At 45.4% G+C, this 27,192-nt stretch overlaps 1 protein-coding gene across 19 annotated transcripts in view; it reads left to right on the top strand.

Annotated features, from left to right (window-relative positions):
• fryl (furry homolog, like) overlaps positions 1 to 27,192 on the top strand; it is a 104,616-nt gene that overhangs the window by 69,642 nt on the left and 7,782 nt on the right. For 12 of the 19 annotated variants that reach the window (XM_064935615.1, XM_064935613.1, XM_064935614.1 and 9 more), the window contains 16 exons: positions 76 to 277; positions 605 to 726; positions 934 to 1,121; positions 1,383 to 1,477; positions 1,642 to 2,270; positions 4,428 to 4,696; positions 4,930 to 5,070; positions 6,585 to 6,785; positions 7,135 to 7,296; positions 7,389 to 7,487; positions 7,613 to 7,789; positions 8,494 to 8,706; positions 11,638 to 11,808; positions 15,693 to 16,042; positions 19,162 to 19,369; positions 19,911 to 20,060. In XM_064935615.1, coding sequence (XP_064791687.1) covers positions 76 to 277; positions 605 to 726; positions 934 to 1,121; positions 1,383 to 1,477; positions 1,642 to 2,270; positions 4,428 to 4,696; positions 4,930 to 5,070; positions 6,585 to 6,785; positions 7,135 to 7,296; positions 7,389 to 7,487; positions 7,613 to 7,789; positions 8,494 to 8,706; positions 11,638 to 11,808; positions 15,693 to 16,042; positions 19,162 to 19,369; positions 19,911 to 20,060 — 3,377 coding nt within the window. The remainder of the gene's footprint in view (positions 1 to 75; positions 278 to 604; positions 727 to 933; positions 1,122 to 1,382; positions 1,478 to 1,641; positions 2,271 to 4,427; positions 4,697 to 4,929; positions 5,071 to 6,584; positions 6,786 to 7,134; positions 7,297 to 7,388; positions 7,488 to 7,612; positions 7,790 to 8,493; positions 8,707 to 11,637; positions 11,809 to 15,692; positions 16,043 to 19,161; positions 19,370 to 19,910; positions 20,061 to 27,192) is intronic. The other 7 variants (XM_064935603.1, XM_064935608.1, XM_064935607.1 and 4 more) reach the window with 4 other exon arrangements.

Raw genomic sequence — 27,192 nt, 5'->3', positions numbered from 1 at the left:
ATTTCAAGTTTATAGCGATTCCTCAGCCATGAATCGCTGTTCTCATGTGCTTGTGTGTGTGTGTTGCTGATGCAGGAATGTGTGACGTTGTGCCAAACTATCAGCCGTCTCCTATGACCGACTCAGGCCTGAGCTCCAGCTCCACTTCGTCCAGCATCAGCTTGGGTACAGGAGGAACCCCCCTGCCTCACCTCACCCCCACCCTAATTAACGAGGTGGACGTCATCGCCGAACAGGATGAGAAGGTCAAGGCCCTCATCGAGTTTGTCACCTCCAGGTGAGTATCTGAGACTGCATGTACTTGGAAATTGATGTATTTTGTATATACTGTATGTGGAAGTGTGTGTCTGTGTCATAGCTGTATATATCAGTTATTTCTCTCATGTGATGTACCCTCATGACTAACTTCATCTAATCCATGTATCTGGTCTCACGCTTGCAGCCATGTCTGAAAGGATGGGGTATTTCTCAATTGCATGTGTTTGCGTGTGCCAATACAATTTATTTTTTACATTTTGGGATCAGAATATCAGGGTTGGATGTGTTGTATGATGATAGGTCTGACTTCCCTAGTTTCCTGTCCTGATTCTGTCTTGTCCTGCAGGAAGCGGGGGCCCCTGTGGAACCATGAGGACGTGTCGCCCAAGAACCCCAACATAAAGAGTGCTGACCAGCTGTGTGTGTTCCTCAGACATGTAGTGACAGTCTTCAAACAGTCCCAGTCAGGTCAGTGTGTTTTTAATGTTGTTCCTTATCTCCTTCTACTGTACGGTCTTTCAACAACTGACTGTCCTGTCCACATTTGTTAGCACTCCACAAAAATATTCTATTCTATTCACCGTTGTTGATTAGCATGAAATATCTCTATTCATATGTGTCTGTAACACCTTTGCATTTTGATATTAAATATATATGTGTGTGTTTGTTAATCAGGTTTCCAGCTGGAGCAGTTGCTGAGTGAGGTAGCACTGCAGACTGCTCTGTCGTGCTCGTCTCGTCACTATGCAGGGCGCTCCTTCCAGATCTTCAGGGCTCTCAAACAACCCCTCACAGCCGCCACGCTCTCTGATGTCCTCTCACGTCTTGTAGAGACAGTGGGCGACCCTGGAGAGGAGGCGCAGGTGAGCTACACCACCACCTGTATCAAGACAAACACCTTTAAATATGTCCTTTGGGCTATCTGTTCTATTACTGTTATCAATTACTTATGATCTCAGATCAGAGTGTCGCAGTTTGAACAGGCGCTATGCTCCAGAGAGATCAGCCACTCTGACCTGGGATCAGTGTGGATCAGCAGCTCTGTTACTGCAGTACCCAGTGGTTGCTGCTTGGTATCAGGGGTCCATCTGTCTGGGTGGTTGACCTCTGCTCCACTGTCTCAGGGCTTTGTTATCGAGCTGTTGCTGACTCTGGAGTCAGGGATTGACACTCTCGCTGACACAGTAAAGAATTATGACCTCCTCACTGCCTTGGCAAAGTAAGCACTGACCAATTCAATATCTGATATATCCATGCCTGTCTTCGACGCTTTCTCTCAGTAAACACAATCGTGCATTCACACTTTCTCAACACACACATCTTTGAGACTGTCTAAAACCCAGTACTAGTGAAATACTCAGATTGTAATTTCTTATCCTGCAGGGCTTCTGCCCACGAGCACCTGCTGGGGGCTAAGTTTGCAGCCAATAGGAAGAGCACGGGCCAGCTGAACCTGAGTAGTGGGGGTCTGTTCCACCACAGTCACTACCCCCACGGCCACGCCCGCAGCAACTCCCTCCGCGCCAGCCTCATGGGCGAACGCAAGGGCGACCGTCGCCGCAGCAACACCCTAGATATCGCTGATCGGCTGGGTGGCAGCCATGGTAACCTAGCCCGAACGCAGAGCTTATCGTCATTGCGGGAGGGTGGAGGAGGGGGTCCTGGGGGGGAGGCCATCCCTCCTGTGGACCCCACCAACCTGATGGCCACGGTGTTCTGGATTGCAGCCTCCCTCCTGGAGTCGGACTATGAGTTTGAGTACCTGCTGGCCCTGCGGCTGCTCAACAAGCTACTGGGTCAGCTGCCCCTGGAGAACGCAGACAGCAGGGAGAGGCTGGAAACAGTGCAGGCCAAGCTGAAATGGTACAGCTTCCCTGGTCTGCTGCAGCTCTTCCTCAAGGGCTTCACCTCAGCCTCCACCCAGGAGCTCACCATCCACCTGCTCAACAAGCTCATCAGCGTCTCCCGCCACACACTGGTCGACCCCTCCCAGGTGGCAGGTAAGAGAGCAGGTATTGACCTTATTGCTTTTTATCTTAATTCCCAAGATGGCATAGCAGTCAGACGTCGTGTGTGTGTACAAATGTATGTGTGTGTGTACAAATGTATGTGTGTGTGTACAAATGTATGTGTGTGTATACAAATGTATGTGTGTATACAAATGTATGTGTGTGTATATGTGTGTGTATATATATATATATATATATATATATATATATATATATATATATATATATATATATATATATATATATATATTATATATATATATATATTTATTATATATTTATTATATATATATATTATATATATATATATTTATATTTATTAGTTAGAAAAGCCAAGGCTAGCTTTTTCAAGCAGAGATTTTCTTTCTGCAACACAAACTCAAAAAAGTTCTGGGACACTGAAGTCCATGGAGAATAAGAGCACCTCTCAGCTGCCCACTGCACTGAAGATAAGAAACACTGTCACCACCGATAAATCCACTATAATTGAAAATTTCAATAAGCATCTTTCTACGGCTGCCCAAGCCTTCCCCATTTCTCCTTCTCCCAAATCCAGTCAGCTGATGTTCTGAAAGAGCTGCAAAATCTGGACCCCGACAAATCAGCCGGGGCTAGACAATCTGGACCCTTTCTTTCTAAAATGATCTGCCGAAATTGTTGCCACCCCTATTACTAGCCTGTTCAACCTCTCTTTTGTGTCGTCTGAGATTCCCAAAGATTGGAAAGCAGCTGCGGTCATCCCCCTATTCAAAGGGGGGGACACTCTTGACCCAAACTGCTACAGACCTATATCTATCCTACCCTGCCTTTCTAAGGTCTTCGAAAGCCAAGTCAACAAACAGATGACCGACCATTTCGAATCCCACCATACCTTCTCTATGCAATCTGGTTTCAGAGCTGGTCATGGGTGCACCTCAGCCACGCTCAAGGTCCTAAATGATATCTTAACCGCCATCGATAAGAAACAATACTGTGCAGCCGTATTCATTGACCTGGCCAAGGCTCTTGACCTGGCCAAGGTTTTCGACTCTGTCAATCACCACATCCTCATCTGAAGACTCGACAGCCTTGGTTTCTCAAATGATTGCCTCCCCTGGTTCACCAACTACTTCTCTGATAGAGTTCAGTGTGTCAAATCGGAAACACTGGTGACTGGACCTCTCACCCAAAGACGTAGGCTTATTAATGAAGCGATGTTATTTACAAAATAGCCTCCAATACCCTACTCAATAAACTGGATGTAGTCTATCACAGTGCCATCCGTTTTGTCACCAAAGCCCCATATACTACCCACCATTGCGACCTGTACGCTCTCATTGGCTGGCCCTCGCTTCATACTCGTCGCCAAACCCACTGGCTCCAGGTCATCTACAAGACCCTGCTAGGTAAAGTCCCCCCTTATCTTAGCTCGCTGGTCACCATAGCAGCACCCACCTGTAGCACGCGCTCCAGCAGGTATATCTCTCTGGTCACTCCCAAAACCAATTCTTCCTTTGGCCGCCTCTCCTTCCAGTTCTCTGCTGCCAATGACTGGAACGAACTACAAAAATCTCTTCTCCCTCACTAGCTTTAGGCACCAGCTGTCAGAGCAGCTCACAGATTACTGCACCTGTACATAGCCCATCTATAATTTAGCCCAAACAACTGCCTCTTTCCCTACTGTTTTTATTTATTTTGCTCCTTTGTACCCCATTATTTCTCTCTACTTTGAACATTCTTCCACAGCAAATCAACCATTCCAGTGTTTTACTTGCTATATTGTATTTACTTTGCCACCATGGCCTTTTTTTGCCTTTACCTCATCTCACCTCACTTGCTCACATTATATATATTCTTATTTTTCTACTGTATTATTGACTGTATGTATGTTTTACTCCATGTGTAACTCTGTGTTGTTGTATGTGTCGAACTGCTTTGCTTTATTTTGGCCAGGTCGCAATTGTAAATGAGAACTTGTTCTCAACTTGCCTACCTGGTGAAATAAATCAAAATAAATAAATCTAGCACAAGTTCCTGGCTTCATGCTTGGTAAATGCCGCTAATCCCCCCTAGGACTTGCTGGGGCTTGCTTATGGGTCTAGACCTGTTTCTCTACCTGTGTTAGCTCAGGAGATTGAGATTCACTTGATCCTGATGTCGTCTGTTGCCGTCTCCTTGTAGGTTTTCCTCTAAACATCCTGTGCCTGCTGCCTCACCTCATCCAGCACTTTGACAGCCCCACTCCGTTCTGCAAGGAGACGGCGGATAAGATAGCCAAGGTGTGTGCCGAGGAGAAGTCCGCCACCCTGTCTAACCTGGCCCACATGATGAGCCTGTACAGCACACACAGCTACTCCAGAGACTGCGCCAACTGGATCAACGTGGTGTGTCGTTACCTACACGACGCCTTTGCTGAGATCACCTTTAATTTGGTCACATACCTGGCTGAGGTAAGCACTCGCAACATCAGCCTTCATAGAAGTAATGAGGAGAATCAAAGCTGCCAACTTATTTGCATAGTCAGTCCACGGCCTCTGGTTAATTTACATTTACAGTAGCTTGTTTTTGTTATTATGACAGGTCAGCAGTGTTAATTACTGATCAGCTGATAAGCAGATGTCCAACATCTAACCCATGATGGCAGTTGAGAGCCTATTCCTAAACATTCCACTCTCATCCTCAGTTGCTGGAGAAGGGCCTACCCAGCATGCAGCAGTCCCTGCTACAGATCATCTACAGCCTGCTGAGTCACATTGACCTGTCTGCTGCGCCCGTTAAACAGTTCAACCTAGAGATCATGAAGATCATCAGCAAATATGTCCAGGTGAGACCTGGTTTCTCTTTTTACAATTCAGCTCAGCACTCTGACGCTCTTAAGGCCTCTCATCGCGAAGAGGATTGAGAGAGAAAATAATACATGGGAATTGGCCGTTACAGAAATAAAGCTGTCTGACACATTATGGGTGTCACGTGGCTCATTCATTTCAGCAGATGGAGCCTTTGGTGTGAATGTGTGAATCAGATCATTTAAGGTGAAAGAAAATACATTTCTTAAGGTAGGAAACAACACCTCCACTTTGCTGATCCTCAACATAGAGCCTCCACAAGGGTGCATGCTCAGCCTCCTCCTGTATGCCCTGTTTACCCATGACTGTGTGGCCACGCATACCTCCAACTCAATCATCAAGTATGCAAACAACACAACAGTCGTAGGCCAGATCCCTAACAACAACAAGACAGCCTGCAGGGTGGTGGTGAGGGCCCTGGGAGAGTGGTGCCAGGAAATAACCTCTCACGCAACATCAACAAAACAAAGGAGTTGATCGTGGACTTCAGGAAACAACAGAGGGAGCACGCCCCTATCTACATCGACGGGTCCGAAGTGGAGAAGGTGGAAAGCTTCAAGTTCCTCGGCATACACATCACTGATGATCTGAAATGGTCCAGTGTGGTGAAGAAGGCACAACAGCAAGAAATTTGGCTTGTCACCTAAAACCCTCAAACTTTTACAGATGCACAATTGAGAGCATCCTGTTGGGCTGTATCACCGCCTGGTGCGGCAACTGCACTGCCCAAAACCGCAGGGCTCCCCAGAGGGTGGTGCGTTCTGCCCGGGCGCAAACTACCTGCCCTCCAGGACACCTACAGCACCCGATGTCACAGGAAGGCCAAAAATATCATCAAGGACATCAACCACCCGAGCCACTACCTTTTCACCCCGCTATCATCCAGAAGGCGAGATCAGTACAGGTGCATCAAAGCTGGGGCCGAGAAACTGAAAAACAGCTTCCAACTCAAGGCCATCAGACTGTTAAACAGCTATCACTAGCCAACTAGCCAATCACTAGCTTCCACCCGGTTAAGTAGCCCTGCACCTTAGAGGCTGCTGCCCTATATAAATAGACTTGAAATCACTGACCACTTTAATAATGGAACACTAGTCACTTTAATGTTTTAAATAATGTTTACATACTGCTTTACTCATCTCATATGTATATACTGTATTCTCTTCTCTTGTATTCTCTGTATTTTAGTCAATGCCACTCCGACATTGCTCATCCTAATATTTATATATTTCTTAATTCCATTCTTTTACATCTGCTAAATATGTGTATGTATTGTTGTGAATAGATATTACTGCACTGTTAGAGCTAAAAACACAAGCATTTCACTACACCCGCAATAACATCTGCTAAATATGTCTATGTGACCAATAACATTAGATTTAACCTTCCCGAGAACGGAGGTGTGCTTTTACCCCTTTCTGAAAACATGAAATCCTGTCTTATTGACAATTTAACCAACGTCACCTCTGTGTTTGGATTCTGTGTTCCCCAGAGCCCGTACTGGAAGGAGGCCCAGAACATCCTGAAGCTGGTGGTGTCTCGGTCGGCCAGCCTTGTGGTGCCAGACGAGGTTCAGCGCTCCTATAGCACCGAGTCCTCTGGATCCCCAGAGATCGCCTTCACTCGCATCTTCAACAACTCCTCTAAGGAGCTGCCCGGCAAGACGCTGGACTTTCACTTTGACATCTCAGAGGTGAAGTCTTGCCTGCTCAATGTGTTTATAAACTGTAGTGCTTTGTTTTATGTTGTATGATACTGTATGTGCTGCTAGTTTGGCCAGGTCTCCCTTGTAAAAGGTTTTTATTTCAACTAAACCTACATGGTAAATTACATGTTATATACAATTTTTAAAAGCTCTGTCCCGACCTCTGTCCTGGCCTCTGTCCTCTTGTCAGCTTTTCGTCCTTCTCCGATTCTTTCTTCTATTTTTCACTCTTTCCATTTTTTTACCTTTCCATCCTTTTACCTTTAGCCCTACTTTTTTAAACAAAATGATCACATCTGTACAATCTAGATTAACTGGTGTAACCTTTAACCACCAGACGCCCATCATAGGGCATAAGTACGGGGACCAGCGCACAGCTGCAGGGCGGAATGGGAAGCCGCAGGTCATTGCTGTGACTCGGAGCACGTCCTCCACCTCTTCTGGATCCAACTCCAACGGCCTGGTGCCTGTCAGCTGGAAGAGGCCCCAACTCTCTCAGGTACTTACAGCCAATGGATATGTTACAGTGAGGTTTGATATGTTTACATGTCTTTTTGTTTGTTAATATTTAATTGTGTTGTCGTATTTCAGAGGAGAACCAGAGAGAAGCTCATGAACGTTCTTTCTCTGTGTGGTCCCGAGTCTGGTATTCCCAAGAATCCTTCTGTAAGACACCTGGCATGTCAAACTGTGAGCGAGCATGACTAGTGATTAGTGATCTACTTCAACAGAATATATCCCAGCCATCCCTCCATGTGTTTATTGAACCTATTTATCATAACTGTTATATCTTTCTCTGTGTGTGTGTGTTTTAGGTGGTGTTCTCGTCCAACGAGGACCTGGACTCAGGTGACCAGCAGACCAGTCTGATCCCCACGGTGGAGGAGGTGGTGAGGGAGGAGGACCTGCAGGGAGAAGATGCAGGAAGTGAGCAGCAGTTTGGAGTCTTCAAGGACTTTGATTTCCTGGACGTAGAGCTGGAGGATGCTGAGGTGAGGGGTGATTCACTGTACAGTAGGAGCAGCCATCTGTATACACACACACTTTTGAATGTCTTGTAGAGGATCATTTACAATAGTCTGCTATTACACCATTTCATATCATGTTGTTGATTGGTGACAATAAATTGTGTGTGTGTGTGTGTGTGTGCGCTGAAGTACGTCTGAGCTTGTGTCTTAACATCTGTGTGTTTGTACTGGTCTTGGTATGACTTGTCTTCCATGTTGTCCTGTAACTGTCCCTACTAGTCTTTCTAACCCACTTGTTACCTTTCCTCTTTTCCCGCCACAAGGAGTTCCAGGTACGTTGGGGCCAGAAAGAGCTTTTTAAAGCTGCCATCCTAAGTGCCCTGGTGTCCCTCTGTCAGTCATGTGATTGTTGTCACCCTGTAGAAGCACCTGTTTTGTCAGTCTACAAACAGACAGCCAATGAAGCATGCCACAAATACTTTTTTGGGTTCATGATCAATATAGTTTGTACATGAAGTGAATAGGTCAAACAGCCAGAATAGGTGTCATCTCCTCCACTTCCCATTACTGCAGACACAGCTCTTTAGATGTCATTTGTTAGTGGAATACATTGTTGTTTTCTTGTGTTTCGTCTTGTGCTGTTGTGATTCATCCACATTTTCTCAGCTATCTCAAACTTCAGTTAGTTCTACTGGTATCTGACTGCTGTTTCTTTGGGTGTCCTACAGGGGGAGAGCATGGACAACTTCAACTGGGGTGTGCGTCGGCGCTCCCTGGACAGCATGGACAAGGGGGAGGGAGATGGGGATACGCCGTCCCTGCAGGAGTGCCAGTACACCGGGAGCACTCCCAGCCTCAACCTCACCAACCAGGAGGACACGGACGAGTCGTCTGAGGAGGAGGTACTGAGCGCTAGCCAGATTCTCACCCGCTCTGGCCTAGTAAGTTTCACCCAACACAAGGGTGGCCCTGTCCCCCGCCCGCCCCATGCTCCTCACACAGCCCGCTGGCATTGTGTGCGTGCGTGCGTGTCCGTGTCCGCCCGCTCACTGAGCAGCGCTACTGCAGATCTACTACTGTGCCTGGTATGGGCAGGGGCTAGACACTTGCTTCTGCTGTTACCGGTCACTATTTCATTCCCTGCCCCCCTTCACCCCCAATCCTTGACCTGCTACCCTCATTTGATTCCTTACCCACATACCCCTTCCCCCATACAGTGCCTTGCGAAAGTATTCGGCTCCCTTGAACTTTGCGACCTTTTGCCACATTTCAGGCTTCAAACATAAAGATATAAAACTGTATTTTTTTGTGAAGAATCAACAACAAGTGGGACACAATCATGAAGTGGAATGACATTTATTGGATATTTCAAACTTTTTTAACAAATCAAAAACGGAAAAATTGGGCGTGCAAAATTATTCAGCCCCCTTAAGTTAATATTTTGTAGCGCCACCTTTTGCTGCGATTACAGCTGTAAGTCGCTTGGGGTATGTCTATCAGTTTTGCACATCGAGAGACTGAAATTTTTTCCCATTCCTCCTTGCAAAACAGCTCGAGCTCAGTGAGGTTGGATGGAGAGCATTTGTGAACAGCAGTTTTCAGTTCTTTCCACAGATTCTCGATTGGATTCAGGTCTGGACTTGACTTGGCCATTCTAACACCTGGATATGTTTATTTTTGAACCATTCCATTGTAGATTTTGCTCTATGTTTTGGATCATTGTCTTGTTGGAAGACAAATCTCCATCCCAGTCTCAGGTCTTTTGCAGACTCCATCAGGTTTTCTTCCAGAATGGTCCTGTATTTGGCTCCATCCATCTTCCCATCAATTTCAACCATCTTCCCTGTCCCTGCTGAAGAAAAGCAGGCCCAAACCATGATGCTGCCACCACCATGTTTGACGGTGGGTATGGTGTATTCAGGGTGATGAGCTGTGTTGCTTTTACACCAAACATAACATTTTGCATTGTTGCCAAAAAGTTCAATTTTGGTTTCATCTGACCAGAGCACCTTCTTCCACATGTTTGGTGTGTCTCCCAGGTGGCTTGTGGCAAACTTTAAACAACACTTTTTATGGATATCTTTAAGAAATGGCTTTCTTCTTGCCACTCTTCCATAAAGGCCAGATTTGTGCAATATACGACTGATTGTTGTCCTATGGACAGAGTCTCCCACCTCAGCTGTAGATCTCTGCAGTTCATCCAGAGTGATCATGGGCCTCTTGGCTGCATCTCTGATCAGTCTTCTCCTTGTATGAGCTGAAGGTTTAGAGGGACGGCCAGGTCTTGGTAGATTTGCAGTGGTCTGATACTCCTTCCATTTCAATATTATCGCTTGCACAGTGCTCCTTGATGTTTAAAGCTTGGGAAATCTTTTTGTATCCAAATCCGGCTTTAAACTTCTTCACAACAGTATCTCGGACCTGCCTGGTGTGTTCCTTGTTCTTCATGATGCTCTCTGTGCTTTTAACGGACCTCTGAGACTATCACAGTGCAAGTGCATTTATACGGAGACTTGATTACACACAGGTGGATTGTATTTATCATCATTAGTCATTTAGGTCAACATTGGATCATTCAGAGATCCTCACTGAACTTCTGGAGAGAGTTTGCTGCACTGAAAGTAAAGGGGCTGAATAATTTTGCACGCCCAATTTTTCAGTTTTTGATTTGTTAACAAAGTTTGAAATATCCAATAAATGTCGTTCCACTTCATGATTGTGTCCCACTTGTTGTTGATTCTTCACAAAAAAATACAGTTTTATATCTTTATGTTTGAAGCCTGAAATGTGGCAAAAGGTCGCAAAGTTCAAAGGGGCCGAATACTTTCGCAAGGCACTGTGAGTTTGTTTTTTAGGTAAATAAAGTACAGACCAAAACTATACTACTGAAAATCAGTCCAGTTCAGGTTTCTGATATGTTTAGGTCAGACAGCTCATTCACATACACTATAACTGATATGTTTAGGTCAGACAGCTCATTCACATACACTATAACTGATATGTTTAGGTCAGACAACTCATTCACATACACTATAACTGATATGTTTAGGTCAGACAACTCATTCACATACACTATAACTGGGAGATTAGCTACATAAAGATGAAACTGAAAGGAGTCCATAGCGTGACCATGTCAGTGAAACGGATTTAGTCAAGTTCCAACTGGCATCAAATTAACAGCATGATCCCAATAACCCAAACCTCTGGCTGCCTTTCTCAAACTCCTCTTTGCTCTCAATGGCTAGTCAGCCAGTCTTCCCAAGCTGCCTATGCTCTCTGCTCTCCTCTGATCTCGATTGTGCTCTGTGCGAGTGAGAATGCCTCTAGTGACCCAAAGACTTGAACATGTTTTTAACGTCAGAGACATATTTGTATTAACTGTTATGCCGCATGCTCATAGTAGCATTGTTTTATCATTTGCAGACAGAATGATCAAATAACAGAGATATTGTAATAATGTCTGGAATATAGCATGTTTTTAGAATGTCTTATTGTAAACAAAACTAAACAGCAGATATCCTGGAGATGCAGAGGACCAGTTAACATGGAGATATTTAATTAGGGGGTTTCATTTTGTACTCACTATCTACGGTATCAGTCAAAGGTTTGGACACGGCTACTCATTCAAGGATTTTTCTTTATTTTTACTATTTTCTACATTGTAGAATAAAAGTGAAGACATCAAAACGATGAAATAACACATAAGGAATCATGTAACCCAAAAAGTGTTAAACAAATCAAAACATATTTGAGTTTCTTCAATGTAGCCAGCCTTTGCCTTGATGACAGCTTGGTCCAGTCCTGACTGATGCTGTAGTTCTAAATGGAGAAGTTGAACCATGTGTTTTATTCTCTCCCTCCCCTCACTCCAGATCAACTGTGACTCTGCTATGGATGATGCCACATCCAATCATGTGGACTCTCTGCAGCAGTCCCAGGAGTCGTCCAGCAGTGCCCTGTCAGAGGAGACCACGGCCCTGCTGCCCCACCTGAACAGCCCTACACTGGAGATGGCCTGCACTGACTCCATCCAGCTGCCTGAGGTGTGACCAATCGGGACAACAAAATTGTGGTGCTCCGGCTCGTTCTAGCTCCTTATTCTCCTTTTTTATACTTCTTTTTACCTCTGCTGCGCTCTCTGTCTCGCGCATGTTTCACACAGAGTTGGCGGTGGCCTCCTCTCTCTGTCTGCCTGTAGGGAGTGAGCTGTAGCTGGTGTGCAGTAGGGGGCACTCTCTCTGTTCACATCTCCCTCTGTCTCCATCTCTTTCTCTCCACTTGTTGTGCTGCTCTGGGTGTGTGGGTGCTGTGGTGGGCTAGCTTTTGCTCCTCTGATTGGCTGGTTTGTGGTGCTTAAATGTGTGATTGGGGGAGAGATTGTCAATGCTCACCTTAGGCCAGGTGAAACGTCACCTCTCAATTTGGAACCTGAACACTCAACTGAACTCACTGTTAAATTACTGAGCACTGGACACCAGCCTCCTACTCTGCGTGGCAGACCCATGTGTGAGTATGAGCTAGTTAAGTCCGCTTCATTAGAGAGCATTGTGAAGCAACAGAGACATGCATTAGATTAAACCAGTGAGCACATGTAACCAGGTAAACCATACTAACATACAGTCACTAACAGCTTCAATTATTATCCATTATCTACCACTACTAACCTGTGTAACCATGGTGAGTATGCACTCTTGCTCAACAATCTTCCACACAATGTATAGTTCTGTCTAGGTTTTGTATTGATAGTTTATGCTGCTCATGTTTGTCCCCGGAGACCCCATTTTGAATTGATTATCTCATACACAGTGACACAGGACCTACTCCTGGTGATTGTGTGAACGAAACTGAGATGGGGAATGTTCAATGGGGGCTGCTCTGTGAGAAATAACACCCTGTCTTTTCCCCAGTAATGTGAATGGAGCTTCCGTATGAGGTCATTCCTGTCCCTCCTTACACCTATCATCTCAATATCAGCCCAAGGACATCTCCCCATCACAGGCCCAGGTCTTAGTGTAATGAGCCCCAGATAAAGCCATTAATACAGTAATGTGAATGGAGCTTCCGTATGAGGTCATTCCTGTCCCTCCTTACACCTATCATCTCAATATCAGCCCAAGGACATCTCCCCATCACAGGCCCAGGTCTTAGTGTAATGAGCCCCAGATAAAGCCATTAATACTATTACTCATCCCTCCACGACTGCCCAGACGTCCACCCACTCCTAAAAGTGTTCTGTAATATAGCCACCGAGACGTACTGGCAGCCTGCCATACTCTCCTTAATACATGAGACTCTTAAATAGAGGAAAGACAAGTCCTTTCAATTAGATGTTCTAGATCCCCCTGTATCCCCACTCCTCCCTCTGCACTCCCCACTCCTCCCTCTGCACTCCCCACTCCCCACTCCTCCCTCTGCACTCCCCACTCCTCCCTCTGCACTCCCCACTCCTCCCCCTGTACCCCCACTCCTGCACTCCCCACTCCTCCCCCTGTACCCCCACTCCTGCACTCCCCACTCCTCCCCCTGTACCCCCACTCCTGCACTCCCCACTCCTCCCCCTGTACCCCCAATCCCCACTCCTCCCCCTGCACTCCCCACTGCACTCTCCCCCTGCACTCCCCACTCCTCCCCCTGCACTCCCCACTCCTGCACTCCCCATTCCTCCCCCTGTATCCCCAATCCTGCACCCCACTCTCCCACTCCCTGCACTCCCCACTCCTCCTCCCCCTGCACTCCCCACTCCTGCACTCCCCACTCCTCCCCCTGAATCCCCACTGCTGCACTCCCCACTCCTCCCCCTGTACTCCCCACTTCTCCCCCTGCACTCCCCACTCCTCCCCCTGCACTCCCCACTCCTCCCCCTGTACTCCCCACTCCTGCACTCCCCACTCTTCCCCCTGTAGTCCCCACTCCTGCAGTCCCCACTCCTTCCCCTGTAATCCCCACTCCTGCACTACCCACTCCTGTAGTCCCCACTCCTGCACTACCCACTCCCCCTGCACTCCCCACTCCTCCCCCTGCACTCCCCACTCCTGCACTCCCCACTCCTGCACTACCCACCCTGCACTACCCCCACTCCTGCACTCCCCTCCTCCCCCTGTACCCCCACTCCTGCACTCCCCACTTCCCCCTGTAGTCCCCACTCCTGCAGTCCCCACTCCTGCCCCTGTAACTCCCCACTCCTGCACTCCCACTCCTCCCCCTGCACTCCCCGCTCCTCCCCCTGCACTCCCCGCTCCTCCCCCTGCACTCCCCGCTCCTCCCCCTGCACTCCCCGCTCCTCCCCCTGCACTCCCCGCTCCTCCCCCTGCACTCCCCGCTCCTCCCCCTGCACTCCCCACTCCTCCCCCTGCAGTCCCCCACTGCTGCACTCCCCACTCCTCCCCCTGCAGTCCCCACTCCTGCACTCCTCCACTCCCCACTCCTCCCCCTGTCCACCCCACTCCTCCCCCTGCACTCCCCACTCCTCCCCCTGCACTGCCCACTCCTCCCCCTGTATCCCCCACTCCTGCACTCCCCATTCCTCCTCCCGCACTCCCCATTCCTCCCCCTGCACTCCCCACTCCTCCCCCTGTAGTCCCCACTCCTGCACCCCTGCACTCCCGTATCCCCCCCTGTAGTCCCCACTCCTCCCCCTGCAGTCCCCACTCCTCCCACTGCACTACTCCTGTATCCCCCCCTGTAGTCCCCACTCCTCCCCCTGCAGTCCCCACTCCTGCACCCCCTGCACTCCCCGCTCCTCCCACTGTACCTCCCCACTCCTCCCCCTGCACGCCCCCTCCTGCACTCCCCACTCCTCCCCCTGCACTCCCCACTCCTCCCCATTCCCCCCCTGCACTCCCCACTCCTCCCCCTAGTCCCCACTCCCCACTCCCCCTCTTCCCACTGTCCACCCCACTCCTCCCCCTGTACTCCCCACTCCTCCCTCCCCCTGTGGACGTGTCTTGCATGAACATTGTTGACTCGTTTCCTGTAATATGACTCACACTGTGGGCTAATGCAGATAACTGCCCTGTCACACAGCACAGCAGTCACTGATGTGGATTTATGTTCCACTGTTACATTTGACAGTGTTCAGTACTACTGTGCTTAGCAGCTGGCTGCTACGTTTCTTACAACTGTAATTTACAATTAAACAAAACCTAGTCAAAACCTTTATATTGACCATAATGATGATTTTTCTTTTCACAAACTTAACCTTCTCGTTTAGTCTTTTTCTTAACTACTCTAGTCATTCATCGTGATCCATAATTCAGTAGCTTGATCCATCCAAATGGCTTGGACTGCGTCAGAGTGCAACACATCTCATCTATCTTGAAGGCCTTTTAGCGCTCAGCCTGTCGTCTGGTCACATCAGTGTGTTATTACCCTGAGGGTCTCTCTTAATGGCAGGCCAGCTCCATAGATTGATATTGGCCCTTCTGTTTATTGATTTGCCTTTCTCTAGAGACACACAAACTTGGATATTCACCTCACAGTTCATACTATATCTTTTGAATTATGCTGACAAAGTCTCCCTCTTCTATAGTTAAGAATAGTGTATTCTTTAATGTTATATATTGTGGAAGCCAGTGATGTTTCTACTTCAGGCATAGATAAAGGTTAAGTAATTATTCTCATAAGGGCTATTGCTGTGGCAACCGTAAGGTCTCAAGAGATGGAGTGATTTTGTGTGATTAGTGTTATAGTACAGTGGTTCTCAAACCTCTCCTCGGGGAGGAGTACATTAATGTGTTTAATCTATTCCCGAGCTAGCACACCTGATGTCAACTATATGGCAAGGCCTTGAATAGGTGAATCAGGTGACCTAATTCATGGCTACAACAAAATTGTGAAACAACTGCGTGTCCCTGAGGAGAGGTTTAAGAACCACTATACTATATGTTGAATCTGCTCCTGAACAACTCCTGCTGGCTGTGTTGAGCAGGATGTGGTCAGCATGACGGCGGCAGACGAGCTGAGCAGCAGTGTGAGCACAGACACAGGGTTTGGCAGCAGTGCCCCCGCACTGCCCCCGGACCCCCCTGAGCTGTTTGACCTCACAGACTCTCAGGACCCTCATGACAACCTGGACCCGGCCCCCCCTCGGCTGCTGGCCATAGACACCCCGCCGGGGTCCCTCTGTGAGGAGGGGGACTCCCCTACGACCCTGCCCCAGCTGCCCCCCATCCCAGACAGCCCCTGTGGCTCTGTGTGTGAGGAGGACGTGACGCTGGCGCTGAAGGAGCTGGATGAACGCTGTGAGGAGGAGGAGGCCGACTTCTCTGATATGTCCAGGTAAGACTGCTTTACTCTGCTAACTTCACACTCCAATATCAGAGGACCTGTACCAGTGGCCAAAGGTGCAGTGGTTGTGGCCTCTAGTCAGATATCAGTTTGTATGTCTTCAGGTGTATAAATTAGCCATTACGTATTGGCAGGTATAAATTGATCCTGTCTCTAGATTGAAACTGTGGTAACATTTGCATACCTGTTTTCAGTTCATACTTACTTACATGTGGACAACCATATTGACAAACGGAATCTGTGGGGAGTGAGCCAGCAACTGGAGTATATATCTCAGGTGCCACCTACTGCCAATGTGCCCTTAAGCAAGGCACTCCCCCTAACCTGCTCTGGGGAATTGCTCAGCGGCTGACCTTGTGGTGCTCCCAACCTGTGTGTGTTGTGGATCTGGGTACTGTGACAGCAAATATTGTATGTACAGTGGGACAAAAAAGTATTTAGTCAGCCACCAATTGTGCATGTTCACCCACTTAAAAAGATGAGCGAGGCCTGTAATTTTCATCATGGGTACAATTCAACTATAACAGACAAAATGAGAAGGAAAAAAAAACGAAAATCACATTGTAGGATTTTTAAGGAATTGATTTGCAAATTATGGTGGAAAATAAGTATTTGGTCAATAACAAAAGTTTATCTCAATACTTTGTTATATACCCTTTGTTGGCAATGACAGAGGTCAAACGTTTTCTGTAAGTCTTCACAAGGTTTTCACACACTGTTGCTGGTATTTTGGCCCATTCCTCCATGCAGATCTCCTCTAGAGCAGTGATGTTTTGGGGCTGTTGCTGGGCAACACGGACTTTCAACTCCCTCCAAAGATTTTCTATGGGGTTGAGCTCTGGAGACTGGCTAGGCCACTCCAGGACCTTGAAATGCTTCTTACGAAGCCACTCCTTTGTTGCCTGGGCGGTGTGTTTGGGATCATTGTCATTCTGAAAGACCCAGCCACGTTTCATCTTCAATGCCCATGCTGATGGAAGGAGGTTTTCACTCAAAATCTCACGATACATGGCCCCATTCATTCTTTCCTTTACACAGATCAGTCGTCCTGGTCCCTTTGCAGAAAAACAGCCCCAAAGCATGATGTTTCCACCCCCATGCTTCACAGTAGGTATGGTGTTCTTTGGATGCAACTCAGCATTCTTTGTCCTCCAAACACGACGAGTTGAGGTTTTACCAAAAAGTTCAATTTTGGTTTCATCTAACCATATGACATTCTCCCAATCTTCTTCTGGATCATCCAAATGCTCTCTAGCAAACTTCAGACGGGCCTGGACATGTACTGGCTTAAGCAGGGGGACACGTCGGGCACTGCAGGATTTGAGTCCCTGGAGGCGTAGTGTGTTACTGATGGTAGGCTTTGTTACTTTGGTCCCAGCTCTCTGCAGGTTATTCAATAGGTCCCCCTGTGTGGTTCTGGGATTTTTATTCACCGTTCTTGTGATCATTTTGACTCCATGGGGTGAGATCTTGCGTGGAGCCCCAGATCGAGGGAGATTATCAGTGGTCTTGTATGTCTTCCATTTCCTAAAAATTGCTCCCACAGTTGATTTCTTCAAACCAAGCTGCTTACCTATTGCAGATTCAGTCTTCCCAGCCTGGTGCCGGTCTACAATTTTGTTTCTGGTGTCCTTTGACCGCTCTTTGGTCTTGGCCATAGTGGATTTTGGAGTGTGACTGTTTGAGGTTGTGGACAGGTGTCTTTTATACTGATAACAAGTTCAAACAGGTGCCATTAATACAGGTAACGAGTGGAGGACAGATGAGCCTCTTAAAGAAGAAGTTACAGGTCTGTGAGAGCCAGAAATCTTGCTTGTTTGTAGGTGACCAAATACTTATTTTCCACCATAATTTGCAAATAAATTCCTTAAAAATCCTACAATGTGATTTTCTGGATTTTTTCTTTCTCATTTTGTCTGTCATAGTTGAAGTGTACCTATGATGAAAATTACAGGCCTTTCTCATATTTTTAAGTGGGAGAACTTGCACAATTGATGGCTGACTAAATACTTTTTTGCCCCACTGTATGTGCTAAAGACGCTATGTTGGAGTATCTGTGTGTGTTGGTCGGTGTTTGCGTGTGTGTGTGTGTGTCGGTCTGTGTTGGAGTCCCTGTGTGTGTCGGCCGGTGTTGGAGATGCTGTAATGGGTGACCTCATCACTGGCTCGACTCCCATTTGGGATGGGTGGGAGCTGAGGGCATCTCTGAAGGTGGGCCAGCTCAGGCTTCTCTTTGCCTTTTTATATACACACTCATCAAGGTGAACAAACTGGTTAGAGGACACTGGTCACAGTACAGCTACAAATCAACTATATTCAACGAGAGATTTAGAAACCATGCACACACTTCTTGCTTGTTCATTCAGTACACACAGTGAATGTTCCCTCTCTCCAAAACCCAGGCAGTATGATAGAACGCTAGAGGGAATGGCAGTGCTCCAAATGATCCTCCCCCGAAAAACAAAAGGGCTCTGCGCGTGCATGATGTGCGTGCTAGGCAGAAAGCTTAAATCAGTAGAAAGCTTCCTTCAGTGAGGTTGGGGCCTTGCTCTGTGTTGCTGCGTATGTGTGTGTCAGATTCTGGGCTCAGAGCTCTGCTCTGTAGTCATGTTTGGGATGGTACGGTAGGTAGTGCAGTGTTCTAGGCAGGCTGGCAGTGAGATGCAGTGTTACCGTGCTGCAGAGAGAGGGAGGGAGAGCGAAGCGCTAGTTAAGGTGAGGATGAGGACGAAGACTGTATCCTCCACAGCACTCGGCAGCGCAGGTATCAGATACTTCTACTCTGTCTGCTTCATCAGGCTGTTTGGTCCCACAGGCCTGTGAGTATCAGTGTGTGTGTGTGTGTGTGTGTTAAGATGGTAAAGTGCCATGTGTCTGTGATCTGGCTCTGCAGTAGATCTCTGCTGAAACAACAACACTGCAGCAAAAACATCTGCAGTGAGAGGATGAGAGCGATGTATAGAGAGTCATGTTGTTTTGGTTGTAGTCAGAGCTAGGGTGTGTGTGTGTGTGTGTGTGTCTGTTTGTGTGTGCGCTTGTGCATTCAGAATGAGGTGAATCCTGTGTGTGTTTGTGTCAGTAGTACTGAAACTGACCCTGTGTGTTTTCAGTCAAGATGAGGGTGATCAGGATGGTTTCCCAGAGGTCCAGGCCTCTCCTCCCCCCTCGCCCTTCCTCTCTGCCATCCTGGCAGCTTTCCAGCCTGTTGCTTATGACGACGAGGAGGATGCCTGGCGTGTCCATGTCAACCAGATGTTGTCGGACACGGATGGGTCCTCTGCTGTGTACACCTTCCATGTGTTCTCCCGACTATTTAAGGTGAGAGAGGAGGAGTGGGATATATTTAGTGTATGTTTTGTGTGTTTATTTATGTTTTATGTTTATGTTTTGTACTATATACACACTGAGTGTACAAAACGTGAAGAACATCTTTCTATGACTGTCTTACCAGGTGAAAGCTATGATCATTTATTGATTTCACTTGTTAAATCCACTTCAATCAGTGTATATGAAGGGGAGTGTTTAAGATTTTTAAGCCTTGTGACGATTGTCGACATGGATTGTGTGTGTGTGCCATTCAGAAGGTGAATGGGCAAGACAAAAGATTGAAGTGCCTTTGAACAGGGTTTCAGGCTCAACAGTTTCCTGTGTGTATCAACAATGGTCCACCCAATGCATTGGAGTCAAGATGGGCCAGCATCCCCATGGAACGCTTTCAACACCTTTTAGAGTCCATGACCTGACAAATTGAGAGCAAATGGGGTGCAAGTCAATATTAGGAAAATGTTCTTAATGTTTTGTACACTCAGTGTATTTGCCGTGTGTGTGTTTGCTCTGTTGATTGTGTTATTGTCTATAGAGCATGCAGAGGAAGTTTGGCGCCATCACCCACTCGTCAGTGCGTTTTCTGGGAGAGAGGCTGCAGCGAATGGGGAACCAGTTCCTCAGCTCCCTAGAGGTCATGACCTCACGCTCCCAGTGCCCCACGGTACTGCTGGACGCTGAGACGGTGAGTCTTCCCTGCCAACCCAAAGATTACAACTTCCTTAATAATCTAAAGATTATATTGCATCATCTCTCTGGTTTCAAAAGGGAAGGATGACAAAGCTAATTGTAGCATGCTTTTTAGCGATAGCAGTAGTTATATAGTTAGTCATACTTGTTATGCATGCAATTGCATGTGTTGCATATTGCATGATGGACAGTATAAGGGTCTTTCTATAAACTAGGGTTGCAGTGAGGATTTCCTGCGGTGGACAACCTATTAATAACAGCTGTTGAAATGGCATTGATAATAATCTGCCAGTTTTTCTGCCGTTTATCTACGTGTACAGTATACGTTTAACCCCTTCTCATGGTTTGTGTCTTGACTACTGTATAAAATAAATAATTTGACTACTGAGTTATATTGTATGCTCAACATTTTTTTTAAATATTATTTATACTTATACAATTTCTTAGCGAAAGATTTTGTTTAACAAGTAATAAATAAAAACATCTCAAAGTTGGCAGTAAATATTATTGGATCCCCTGTTTTCAGCACCTTCCCCTTGCGAGGAGAACAGCATTAACCATGTTTCCATCCACAGTTAAGTAATACCGTTAAAAACAAATTATAATCACAACTAGGGTTGCACATTTTGGGGAATATTCAGAGGTAGAAACATTCTGTGGGAATTAATGGAAATATATGCTAATTAAATTAATACCATTTAAATGTAGATGTTTTATGCATTGAATATATTTGCCATATCATATGGAGACAGAAGAATAAACCTTTTACCTCCATAAGTAGACATAATTACAAATGATTAAATCCTTCCAATAGAAATGTTGAACTATTTAGTTATGAATTGAACTTTAATTAAATGAGTTGACTCTTTACTTGGGATGATTTCACTGGACAACAAAAGAAAGGGAATATTGGATGATCCCCAATGATCCATCGCATCTCCCAAAACCATTTTCAACATACGTCTAGAAACTAAAGCTTTGGTTGTCTTCCTCTCAGGCTTCTATGTCTTCTCCCTGGACGTCCTCAATGTCCACCTCTTGGACATCAGACTCTGAGGCCTCATCTTCAATGTCACTTTCCAACCTTGTTGAGGATGGCGCGTTGTCAGGCTCAAAAAGCCCAAAATTTGCCTGGATGGCCACCAATTTTTCTACCCTTGTATTGATCAGCCTGTTGCATGCTTTGGTGTGTGTGTTCAAAAACAAGGACCAGTTGCACTCTGAGGCAGCTGATGTTGGTGGGATTTGGAGGAGGATGGAGGCAACAGAGGAAAGAGCCTCAGATCCACAAAGTCCCTTCCACCAGGTGGCTGATGAGATACAGTGCCTTGCGAAAGTATTCGGCCCCCTTGAACTTTGCGAACTTTTGCCACATTTCAAGCTTCAAACATAAAGATATAAAACTGTATTTTTTTGTGAAGAATCAACAAGTGGGACACAATCATGAACTGGAATGACAGTTATTGGATATTTCAAACTTTTTTTAACAAATCAAAAACTGAAAAATTGGGCGTGCAAAATTATTCAGCCCCTTTACTTTCAGTGCAGCAAACTCTCTCCAGAAGTTCAGTGAGGATCTCTGAATGATCCAATGTTGACCTAAATGACTAATGATGATAAATACAATCCACCTGTGTGTAATCAAGTCTCCGTATAATGCACCTGCACTGTGATAGTCTCAGAGGTCCGTTAAAAGCGGAGAGAGCATCATAAAGAACAAGGAACACACCAGGCAGGTCCGAGATACTGTTGTGAAGAAGTTTAAAGCCGGATTTGGATACAAAAAGATTTTCCAAGCTTTAAACATCCCAAGGAGCACTGTGCAAGCGATAATATTGAAATGGAAGGAGTATCAGACCACTGCAAATCTACCAAGACCTGGCCGTCCCTCTAAACTTTCAGCTCATACAAGGAGAAGACTGATCAGAGATGCAGCCAAGAGGCCCATGATCACTCTGGATGAACTGCAGAGATCTACAGCTGAGGTGGGAGACTCTGTCCATAGGACAACAGTCAGTCGTATATTGCACAAATCTGGCCTTTATGGAAGAGTAGCAAGAAGAAAGCAATTTCTTAAAGATATCCATAAAAAGTGTCTTTTAAAGTTTGCCACGAGCCACCTGGGAGAGACACCAAACATGTGGAAGAAGGTGCTCTGGTCAGATGAAACCAAAATTGACCTTTTTGGCAACAATGCAAAACGTTATGTTTGGCGTAAAAGCAACACAGCTCATCACCCTGAATACACCATCCCCACTGTCAAACATGGTGGTGGCAGCATCATGGTTTGGGCCTGCTTTTCTTCAGCAGGGACAGGGAAGATGGTTGAAATTGATGGGAAGATGGATGGAGCCAAATACAGGACCATTCTGGAAGAAAACCTGATGGAGTCTGCAAAAGACCTGAGACTGGGACGGAGATTTGTCTTCCAACAAGACAATGATCCAAAACATAAAGAAAAATCTACAATGGAATGGTTCAAAAATAAACATATCCAGGTGTTAGAATGGCCAAGTCAATGTCCAGACCTGAATCCAATCGAGAATCTGTGGAAAGAACTGAAAACTGCTGTTCACAAATGCTCTCCATCCAACCTCACTGAGCTCGAGCTGTTTTGCAAGGAGGAATGGGAAAAAAATTCAGTCTCTCGATGGGCAAAACTGATAGAGACATACCCCAAGTGACTTACAGCTGTAATCGCAGCAAAAGGTGGCGCTACAAAGTATTAACTTAAGGGGGCTGAATAATTTTGCACGCCCAATTTTTCAGTTTTTGATTTGTTAAAAAAGTTTGAAATATCCAATAAATGTCGTTCCACTTCATGATTGTGTCCCACTTGTTGTTGATTCTTCACAAAAAAAATACAGTTTTATATCTTTATGTTGGAAGCCTGAAATGTGGCAAAAGGTTTCAAAGTTCAAGGGGGCCAAATACTTTCGCAAGGCACTGTATGTTGGCACGACTACCATACTGCATCTTTACCCCAAAGCTCTTGCTTGGAAGTGTACTTCGCCAAACTGCCAAGAACCTTGCCCTCTTCCAGGCCAAGGTGGCGAGACACGGTGGTGACGACACCATAGGCCTTGTTGATCTCTGTGGGCAGGGCAGTACGGATTTCTTCTCTTACATCTGCAAGCAGATTCTGAACATCACAGACAGGATGGCATTGTCTCCCTCAATCCGTGCAATGGCTAATGCTAAAGGTTTCAGACTGCTTACCACTCTCTCCCAAAATACATAATCCAGGAAGATCCTCTTGATGGGGCTGTCTATATCGGCAGACAGTGATATGGCCATTTCTTGGTGAGACTCCTTCCCCTCCAGGAGACTGTCAAACATGATGGCAACATTGTGCCAACTTGTGTTGCTGGGCAGCTTCAATGTGGTGCTCTTATTCTTCTCACTTTGCTTGGGGATGTAGATTGCTGCTTCAACTTCAAGACCCTTCACATACCTAACCATTTCCTTGGTTCTCTTGTAGAGTATATCCATTGTTTTCAGTGCCACAATATCCTTGAGGAGCAGATTCGATGCATGAGCAGCACAGCCAATGGGTGTGATGTGAGCGTAGGACTCCTCCTTTAGACCAAGCAGCCTTCATGTTCGCAGCATTGTCTGTCACCAGTGCAAATACCTTCTGTTGTTCAGCTCATCTGCAATGTGGAGACCGGTGTGTCTGTTGTGGAGACATAGGTAATTATTCCTTGCCTACTAGCATTCGACCACCCATCAGAGATGATTGCAATACAGTCTGCCCTCTCTATGATTTGCTTGACCTTCACTTGAACTCTGCATCCAGCAAATTAGTTGATAAAGTCTGGTTGGAGGGGTGTATGCTGGGCGAAGAACATTCTGAAATCTCTTCCAATACACATTGCCTGTGAGCATCGAGGTGAACCAGTTGCATACACAGCTTGAGCAAGACATTTATCAGCATTTCTCTGACTACATTCCTCTTGAGTCAAACAATGTCTGATTCCAGGACCATGAGCTGCTGCCATCGATAAGGTGTCTTCATCATTTTCACCTCGACTAGAAGTAGAGGGACTTTTGCCAGAGGCTGCTTGTTGTGAGCGCTGACGGAACTTTATGCACTTGGCGAGATGATTCTGCGTCTTTGTTGGATTCTTCACATGATGATTTGACACAGTATTTGCAAATGTACACAGCTTTTCCTTCTACATTTAGCTACAGTGAAATGTCTTCACACATCAGATAGTGCCCGTGGCATTTTACTGTAAAGGTTAGGAAATAAATGTGTAAAAAATATATATATATTAAATTGAATGTACAAATAAATAGTTAATCAGTTAGATTAAACAGCTCCTTTGCAAGATAAATGTTTGAAAATGAAACATGTACAGTTGAAGTTGGAAGTTCCTGACATTTTAATCCTAGTAAAAATTCCCTGTCTTAGATCAGTTAGGATCACCACTTTATTTTAAGAATGTGAGATGTCAGAATAATAGTAGAGAATGATTTATTTCAGTTTTTATTTCGTCACATTCCCAGTGGGTCAGGAGTTTACATACTCAATTACATTGTTTAACTTGGGTCAAATGTTTCGGGTAGCCTTCCACAAGCTTCCCACAATACGTTGGGTGAATTTTGGCCCATTCTTCCTGACAGAGCTGGTGTAACTGAGTCAGGTTTGTAGGCCTCCTTGCTCTCACATGCTTTTTAAGTTCTGCCCACAAGTTTTCTATGGGATTGAGATCAGGGTGATGGCCACTCCAATACCTTGACTTTGTTGTCCTTAAGCCATTTTGACACAACTTTGGAAGTATGCTTGGGGCTATTGTCCATTTGGAAGACCCATTTGTGACCAAGCTTTAACTTTCTGACTGATGTCTTGAGATGTTGCTTCAATATATCCACATCATTTTCCTACCTCATGATGCCATATATTTTGTGAAGTGCACCAGTCCCTTCTGCAGCAAAGCACCCCCACAACATGATGCTGCCACCCCCGTGCTTCACTGTTGGGATGGTGTTCTTTGGCTTGCAAGCGTCCCCCTTTTTCCTCCAAACATAACGATGCTCATTATGGCCAAACAGTTATATTTTTGTTTCATCGGACCAGAGGACATTTCTCCAAAAAGTATGATCTTTGTCCCCATGTGCAGTTGCAAACCGTAGTCTGGCTTTTTTATGGCGGTTTTTGGAGCAGTGGCTTCTTCCTTGCTGAGCTGCCTTTCAGGTTATGTTGATATAGGACTTGTTTTACTGTGGATATAGATACTTTTGTACCTGTTTCCTCCAGCATGTTCACAAGGTCCTTTGCTGCTGTTCTGGGATTGATTTGCACTTTCCACACCCAAATACATTCATCTCTAGGAGACGGAACTCGTCTCCTTCCTGAGCGGTATGACTGCTGCGTGGTCTCATGGTGTTTATGCTTGCGAACTGTAATTTGTACCTTCAGGCGTTTCAGAAATTGCTGCCAAGGATGAACCAGACTTGTGGAGGTCTGCAATTTTTTTTCTGAGGTCTTTTGATTTTCCCATGATGTCAAGCAAAGAGGCACTGAGTTTGAAGGTAGGCCTTGAAATACATCAACAGGTACACCTCCAATAGGCTAATTGACATCATTTGAGTCAATCAGAACTTCTAAAGCCATGACATAATTTTCTGGAATTTTCCAAGCAGTTTAAAGACAGTCAACTTAGTGTATGTAAACTTCTGACCCAGTGGAATTGTAATACAGTGAGTTATAAGTGAAATAATCTGTCTGTAAACAATTGTTGGAAAAAATACTTGTGTCATGCACAAAGTAGATGTCCTAACCAACTTGCCACAACTATAGTTTGTTAACAAGAAATTTGTGGAGTGGTTGAAAAACCATTTTTAATGACTCCAACCTAAGTGTATGTAAACTTCTGACTTCAAATGTACGGAAACAGGTTAATTAACACTCCTCAGTTAGCAGGCTCAAGCAAGCTAAACCCCACATGTTAGCAAAAACTAACTTGCAGAAATTGTTAACAAGTTAGGAATGATTTAAACACACTTTGCTGTAGGCTACTATTCACTAGTTAACAAAAAATCATGTATATCGTATAAAATATATTCACCCCACCCAGCATTTTAGTCAAAACTTACCAGACGGTGTAGTTGTGTGGGCTCAATAACATCTTATTTGTGTGCAAGATCTTGAGAATCAGCTGTACATGTGATGGAAGAATGCACTGTGCATGCAGAGGGTTACAATTCCATTGAATTTGGGATAGTTTAACCAAAATATGCCACAAGACCTAGAATTGCGTATCCCACAAAAAATATTAAAGCAAACTTTTTCTAATAAATTTAAGCAAAATTCCCCAAATTCCAGGGCTCAACTTCCCATGGAAAAGTTCTGGGAAAATTTGGGAAATTGATTGAAACATTAAGTTTCTGTAACATTTTATAAATGCTGACAGAATTTGTTCTTTCGACATTGTGATATTTCTTTGGGTCAAATTAATTACGTGAGAAATGGTGATGGAACGCAAATATTGATATAATAACTATCATATCGAAGTAAATTTATTACACGATGATATGCTGTGTGGTCCTCCCACTACGACTTGGGAAACCATGTAGTTTATCAGGCTATAGTTGAAATATAATGAACTTCACAGGGTGGTGAAAGTGCACAGTGATGAGCTTGATGCTCCTTTCCAATAAATATTAAGGGTCTTATTCTGATGACTTGATCAATGCTTGACTGCTGTTTGACAAAAAGAATTGTTACAAAACTGTCGGTAGAGTTGAAAATGGATGGAAACTCATAACATTAGACTTATTCGATACATCAAAGCGAGTTTGGTGGAAACAACACTGGTGGGTAAATGTGCATATTTTCTTTTAAGCACAATTTTTAATATTGGCATGAAAATCAGTCTGCAATTGGATGTAAAACTTGGTATTGAACCTTTTTCTTAAATGCTTTAAAAGATTGGAGAACACATTGGAAGGGATCTTGGACCATTCTTTCATGTAGAATCTTTCCAGATCCTTAAGATCATTCTGTGCTTATGGACTGTATTTTTCCATGTAATCAGAGATTGAGAAGACCATTGCTAAAAGTTGGTTTTGCGGTCAATTAAAGGTGCAAATGCAGAAATCGCTCCATTTCCTGGTTACTA

This window comes from Oncorhynchus masou, chromosome 24 (genome assembly GCF_036934945.1).
Source record: "Oncorhynchus masou masou isolate Uvic2021 chromosome 24, UVic_Omas_1.1, whole genome shotgun sequence".
NCBI lineage: Eukaryota > Metazoa > Chordata > Actinopteri > Salmoniformes > Salmonidae > Oncorhynchus > Oncorhynchus masou.
Note: the sequence above shows the minus strand (reverse complement) of the source record. Positions and strands in the feature narration are given on the sequence as shown.